Source organism: Octopus bimaculoides, chromosome 5, assembly GCF_001194135.2.
Source record: "Octopus bimaculoides isolate UCB-OBI-ISO-001 chromosome 5, ASM119413v2, whole genome shotgun sequence".
Taxonomy (NCBI): Eukaryota; Metazoa; Mollusca; class Cephalopoda; order Octopoda; family Octopodidae; genus Octopus; species Octopus bimaculoides.
Window position 1 is genome coordinate 127376514 of NC_068985.1, and position 7259 is coordinate 127383772.

General features: G+C 36.9%; 1 protein-coding gene across 1 annotated transcript in view; it reads left to right on the forward strand.

The window, feature by feature from the left end:
* LOC106871243 (cell division cycle and apoptosis regulator protein 1) overlaps positions 1-7259 on the forward strand; it is a 59355-nt gene that overhangs the window by 11229 nt on the left and 40867 nt on the right. The window contains exon 6 of the mRNA XM_052968111.1: positions 1933-2233. Within this exon, the coding sequence (XP_052824071.1) occupies positions 1933-2233 (301 nt within the window). The remainder of the gene's footprint in view (positions 1-1932; positions 2234-7259) is intronic.

The window sequence follows — 7259 nt, forward strand, 5'->3', positions numbered from 1 at the left end:
CATATCTTCTGTTGAAAAACCTTCAAATTCGGAATCACTGATTGATAGCATGAAACTCCTCTCCATCTTCAAAGTTGAAAAAAATCAATGCCGCAAAAAATGTGGAAAAAAATCTTCCAAAATTCTCTGAGTTCAAATATCACGCGAAACAATGTCGGAGACAATAACTCAACTGTTTGCAAAGTAAAATCAGGTGTTTTAACGAATGTACTAACGAGATTCGGGTTCAAATATACATTTAAATAACAATGGGTACGCTCGGCCGGCTACGGCCGGGTTAGTCTTATGAACCAAAAACTTTTTTGACCGGCTACAGCCGGCTTAGTAACGAAAGGGTTAAACTGTTGAGGGTTTAGTTGTTACAAGGACATCCAGCTGATAGTAACAATTACCACAACATTCTGGAGTAGTGACACATACCAAGCTGACTCTGGCTCACCACTCCTTTTCTACTTTGTAGCTAAAATGATCAAGCAAACTCTCCTCCCTCAATATGCAATACTTTCAGAGATGCTATCCTTGTTAAAGACAGACTGTCCATTTTGGACTACACAGCTGATAAGATCTTTTAAGAGGTTTATGCTTCTCTGATTTACTGCATTGTGTGCTGGGTCAGACTAGATTCAGGTCCAAGAATTATTTAAAAAATGGTTATTTGGGAGAGCTGAAACTTCTCATTTGCAATATCATCATATTCCAGCATTATTAATTTGTTATTGCTAGGTCTGTTAATGTGGAGGTGCATAGCTTAGTGGTTAAGGTGTTGGACTCATGAATGAAAGATTGTGGTTTCGATTCCTGGACCAGGCAATCCATTGTGTTCTGGAGCAAAACACTTCATTTCATGTTGCTCCAGTCCACTCGGCTCGTAAAAATGAGTAATCCTGCAATGGACTGGCATCCTATCCAGTGGGGAATATATATATGCCAGGAAACTGGGAAACCGGCCCTATACTCCCTACGGAGCAATGTGAACTAGCCACATAACCACAGGTCTGTTAATAATAATTTCTAAAACATACTTGGCAACAAATCTTTGGGAGAAAGTGCAATCATACTGACTCTGATACTTATTTTATCCGCCCTGGAGCAAAGGAAGGTAAAGTTAACTTTAACAGGATTTAAATTTAATATGTAAATACACATATATAAATGCTGCAAGACAGTTTGTCAGACACTTTACTGATTCTACTAATGAAGGTTTAGCTATTATAAATCAGCATTTTAGAAGGAAAATGGCTGTGAGATTAAGTTCATGCATTCTCAAACCTTACAAACAACACTGTTGTGTCCCTGAACAAGACCTATAACTCTCTTTATTATTCTAGTTTATTTGCTTCACATAAAACAAGAAAATAGATTCCACTTCTTTATTGCTACAAAAGTCATGACATTCATGCAAGCATAGAAAAATGGAATGATAATAATCTGTAATTTAAGCACAAGGCCAGCAATTCTGAAGGGTTGGGGGTTGGTCAGTCGCTACCATCAACCGCAGTACTTGGCAGGTACTTTACTTTATTGACCCTGGAAAGATGAACAGCAAAGTTGACCTCAGCAGGATTTGAATTCAGAAATTCTATGAGATCAACTTTGCTTTTCATCCTTCCAAGCTTGATGGTACCAATCAAATACAGGGCTGATATAATCAACTTAATCCCACTCCTAAATTTAGAAACATTATTGGAAGACAGTGAATTGGCCAAATTATTGGAGGATCAGACAAAATGTCCTGCAGTCTTTGTTCTGGTTCTTTATGTTCTAAATTCAAATCTCATCTAGGTCAGCTTTGTCTTTCATCATTCTATGGTTGATTTAGTTGATTAACCCCTTCTCCTAAATATCTAGGCATGTGTTGATGCTAGAAATGCTAATAATTCACTTTGATATTTTACTTCAGCCTGTTTTTTTTTTCTTTCTCTTTGTTTCCAGAATGTGGCTCCAGCACCAATGGGTCAGATAGCCAATAGCCAAACTCTGGTCATCTCCAACCCAACGACCCTTGTGGGATCTTCTCCACTTGGAGTGACTGCAACTGTGGTCACCCCAACAATTGCTCAAACTCCAGTCATGGCACCAAGCATTGCTCCACCAGTGTCGCCAAACATAACTCCATCCATTCCAACTCCTGTTGCTGCCCCTCCACCTGTACAGCCACCAACAATAAACCAGCAGCCACCTCCATTAATGGGACAGATACGACCTCCTGTTGCAACAGTTGCACCTCCACCATGTGAGTGGCTTCATTCTTTGTAATCCTCACCTTATTTATTTATTTTTTTTCTCTTTATATCAGATTAACCTCAACTATGATTTATTGTGTAAAAAGGTCATCGGCACAAGCATGGCTATGTGGTTAAGATCTCTTCTCAACCACATGGTTTCAAGTACAGTCCCACTGGGCTGCACTTTGGGTAACCAACAGCTTGAGAGTAAATTTGGTAGACAAGAATTATACAAAGCTTGTGTGTGTGTGTATGTAAATATATGTGTGTGTCTGTGTTTGAGTGAACATTTGCATTCTGCACCTCACCTGAAGATGGTCTGAGTTATAAGGGATGATGTCTGTTGACATTCCCTGTCAGCAGATCCTCTGCTAGCTCTGCTCTTTCAAAAACTGGTGGAAGGAAAAATTCTTTTCTTGCAAAACAAAGGTTGGTAGCAGAAAGGGAATCTGCCTGTAAAATAATGTCCTAATAATACATATTCACCTAACCCATGCTAGCATGGGAAAACAAATGTAAATTAAAATGAACATATAAATGATTTCTAAGGATCTAAGACTTCGTTAAATCTTCTGAGTATATTTGTTTCTCTTATAAACTATAGACTCCACAGTCAGCAACTATTATGTAAAAGAAAAAGAAGGCAGTGAGCTGGCAGAATCGTTAGCTCACTGAATGAACAAAATGCTTAGTGATGTTTCTCCTGTCACTACGTTGTGAGTTCAAATTCAGCCAAGGTCAACTTTTCAGGGTCGGTAAAATAAGTACAAGTTGAACACTGGGTGGGGTGGTTGATGTACATCCCCTCTCCCAAAATTGTTGCCCTTGTGGCAAAATTTGAAGCCCTTATTTAAAGAAAAAGAAAAATAACAATTCAAGAGAATTTATGGATATCAATAAGTTTTAAGTTGCCATTAGGACTGGACAAATTCTGTAGGTTCAACTTAACCCTTTAGCATTTAAACTGGCCATATCCAACCAAAATATTCTACCTGTTTTATGTTCAAACCAGCCAGAACTGGCTTCTCACACCTACCCTATTCATTTGAAAATAAGCAATCACATCATTGAAATCTCAAAGCTGCAAGATAATGCATGATTGATTCAAAACAATGTGAATAACTATTTCATTTGAGAGAGAGAGAGAGAGAGAGAGAGAGAGAGAGAGAGGGAGTTATCTAAAGGGTTAAGGCTGTTCAACAGAAGGATCAACTAGTAGCTAGTGGAAGTAAAGTTGTCCGTTGTTTGGGACAGGAACTGGATGAGAAGATAATCACAATGAATGAATGATCTAGAAAATAGGGTGTAAGAGAGAAGGGCTAAAACAGAAATGAGTGACATAAGGGGCTGAGTGTAGTATGAATTAAGTTGGGTGGTTTGTTTGAAAAGAGATGGGAGGAAGGTCATGTGATCAGGCTAGCAATATAGTAGGAGTTGACCAATGTTTGGCACACAGTTCACTGGAATGGATACAGAAACTGGAGTGGACTTCATTTATGCTTACTGGTTTGTTGGTTTACCTTGAGACACAAATTTCATGCTCAATGCTTTACCCCTGAGTTATATGTTTGTTCAGGCACCTCTGAGTTTCTTTTTCCATTGATACTCCATCCACACATCACCTCTATCTTTTACAAACCAACCATATTCCAGTGTGACCTCAAATTTTCTTCCTCTTATACAATTCATACTAAATTTTCATTCCCCCCCCCCTTTTTTTTTCAGTTGCTACATCTTCATTATTTCTGTTGCAAAAGCTCTGACTTCAAGAGTTAATCCTACTAGTTACTCAACATTTTTCTCACTTGTAAATTTTCCTCAATCTGTCAGAGGCCTACCCCCCTCCCCTGACTATAAACTGAACCACCATCCTACCATCAGACACATTCCTTTTCACTCTGCTAGTCTGTCACTCTTCGTACCATCCTCCATAACTTCAGCCTTCTCTTCTCCATTCTTACTAGGTCACTATCTTCTCAGACTCTCTCTCTCTTTCAAATTTGACAGAAACTTTTGATGTAATATTCTAATCTATAGCTCCTTTATCTCCATTGCTCCCACCTGGAACCTCTACCTGCTTCCACATCCACTGCAATTCTTCTCCCTTCACCTGTAATACCACAGCTCTATCTGGTTCAGTGTCCAAATTTCTAAATACTTCTGTTTATTTGATTTACTGCATTGCATGCTATCATTGTAGTACTTTGTATATATAGGAAAGACCAGTTGATATCTGAATGATTGTTTTCAAGAATACCTACTGGATGTCTTCTATAACCTCTCTGGCTTCTTAAAACCCATGACTTACATTAGCTACCCTGGCCTCTCTATACAGCACTACTGTCTTTGGTGTTTACCAATACCATGGTCCAAAAGCCGGTTGCCAACTCAATGAACAAAGTTAATTTTCTAAGAGATTTTGACCCCTACTACTGTGAACACTTGCCTCCAATTATTTCAGTTTATCCACCTTAATCCCCATCAAATACTGCCTTTCTTTGCCTTGCATACTTATCTGTTTTGGGTTTTTTTTATGTGTGGCTGCTTAGCCTTTCTCTCATCACCTCTCATACCAGCCATCTCTCTCTAAATTACTCATATCACACTTTGCTGTCCAGTCAGCCGCTCACATCTATCACCAATCTTTTAGGTCTCCTCACAACTTCACATTCCACTCACTTCATTTACTGTAATTATCTACTTGACTACTTCCTGTGTCTACATTCAACTCTTTTTTCACTCTTTTTCCAGTTCCACCAGTCATTAGTTAATCATTCATTCAAAAGATCTCAGTCCAAAATTTCCAATACGTTCATTCCTCATAGTAACTAAACTTATTGATACTCAAAAACTCTGTTGGTTTTACCAATTACATTGTTGCCAATATAGACTCTCAGCAGGTTCCTCGGATTCCATACTTTACCCTATTCTATAAAAAGCATGACTGCTTGCTTGAATAATAGTGCCACTCCTACTTAGCTAGTTTAGTGGCTACTGATAGGAAGAACATTTAAATGTATAAACAAATGATTCAAGTTGTTCACAAATATTCAAATTTATAAAGACCATCCCTTTTGTTCTATAAATGAGAAATGAACAGGAAATTTTGAAATTGTACTTGTCTAGCAATTGACAAGGTGCTTTTCTTGATGAGATTGAACGATGCATTTCCTGCATTTTTGGCAGACATGCTAAGAAAATTATTACTAAAAAAACGTACTTGAAAAAACAAGATAGAGACAAAATTATCAAGTGAGCCAACTCAGATATTTCCTTTTTACTCTGAGTGAAGACCCCTTAACCTTTTAGCATTCATATTACTATGTCAAATGTAATTGTTTTGAATTAACCATGCATTAATTCTTTAGCATTTAAACCAGCCATATCTAGCCAAAATATTCTACCTGTTTTATGTTCAAACTGGCCAGATCTGGCCTCTTACACCTACCCTACAGTGTCATTTTAAAGATAAACAATTGCATCATTGAAATCTTGAAGCTACAAGATAATGCATGATTAATTCAAAACAATGAATAAATAAGCAATACATTTGACAGAATAAATCTCAATGCTAAAGGGTTGGTTATGTTGTTAACTTTGAGATTCCGATGGTGTGAACGGTTAGTTTTAGAATGACTTTTTAGGATAGATGTGGGATGCTGGATCTGACCAGTTTGAACATAAAACAAGTAGAATATTTGAGTCGAATGTAGCTGGTTTAAATGAAGGGTTAATTGTAAGTTCTTTAGTTTAATTTGCTGCATGATGTTTCTCTCAAACCTTCTGGAAATGTTACTTGCAGTAAACTGTTAGCCTGCCCAGGACCCAGTTTGTCCCGCATCTTATTTTTGCTTAATGATACAGATCCTGGAGACAAACAATAATGCTTGTCCTAGGAACTTACACAGGAGTAAACAGATTAGTGTATTTGATAATTAGAAATGTCTATTTTATGGTTGAGTGGCTTTCATAATTCTAACCACTGAACTGTGATGAAATACTGAGAACATTAAAAGCTATTAGGATATTATTACAACTTTGTGTAAGAGCACTAAGAGCAATATTATTGGCAGTATTTGAAGCCAGATCTGTAATACTGGCTTTGCAAAAGTGTTTGTTTTTCTATTTATTTAAACAATTGTTTCTGTTTAGTTTAAAATTTTTTTCTTATTGCAAACCAATTGTGTATAGTTTGTTGACTATGGGTGTGTCAATTTGTTTATTGGACATAATGATTAAGTGGAAAATTGAATAATTGTCTTTTCTGTATTGGTGTGGCTTTATTAACATATAAAAACATAATGGACTCCTGCTAATTTGGTAATAATGTATATTTAAATATGTACACATAATATATGTATAGCTATATACACACATGCACCCTTTTTTTTCAATTAAGCACACTAATATATATATATATGAATTTTTATATGCCAAATAATGTAGACACATTCAGTAGCTATATGCTCACATATATGGGTGATAATGTTGGTATACATTTAAATATTCTTGACCATAAGCCAGCATGAGACCTATGTGGTTGTTCAAACTGCAAGAAAAAGGAGCCATTTCTCCATCAAATCATATTCTGCCTTCTTCAATAAGGAAAGGACATATCAGGTCATCCCATAAGTTCTGTCCGAATTTTGAATAAAGGAAACAAGTGATCAAATGTTATATTTAATTGAAATTTAATCATCAATGTACTTTCCTTGATTATCTATGACTTCCTGCCATCTATTTGCAAGCTTTTTAATCCCATCAATGTAAAACTCTTTTGGTTTCAAAGCAAAGAACTCTGAAATGTCAGTTTCGACCTCCTCCTGGCTTGCAAAAGTTATGTCCCCCAAATGATTCTGTAAACTACGAAACAAATGGTAGTCTGAAGGAGCAAGGTCAGGAGAATAAGGTGGATGAGGAATTTTTTCCCAACCAAACTCTTTGATCTTCTGTGATGTGATCTTTGCAGTGTGGGGTTGCGCATTGTCCTGATGAAACATCACTCCATTTCAATTCACTAAAGCGGGTTTTTTT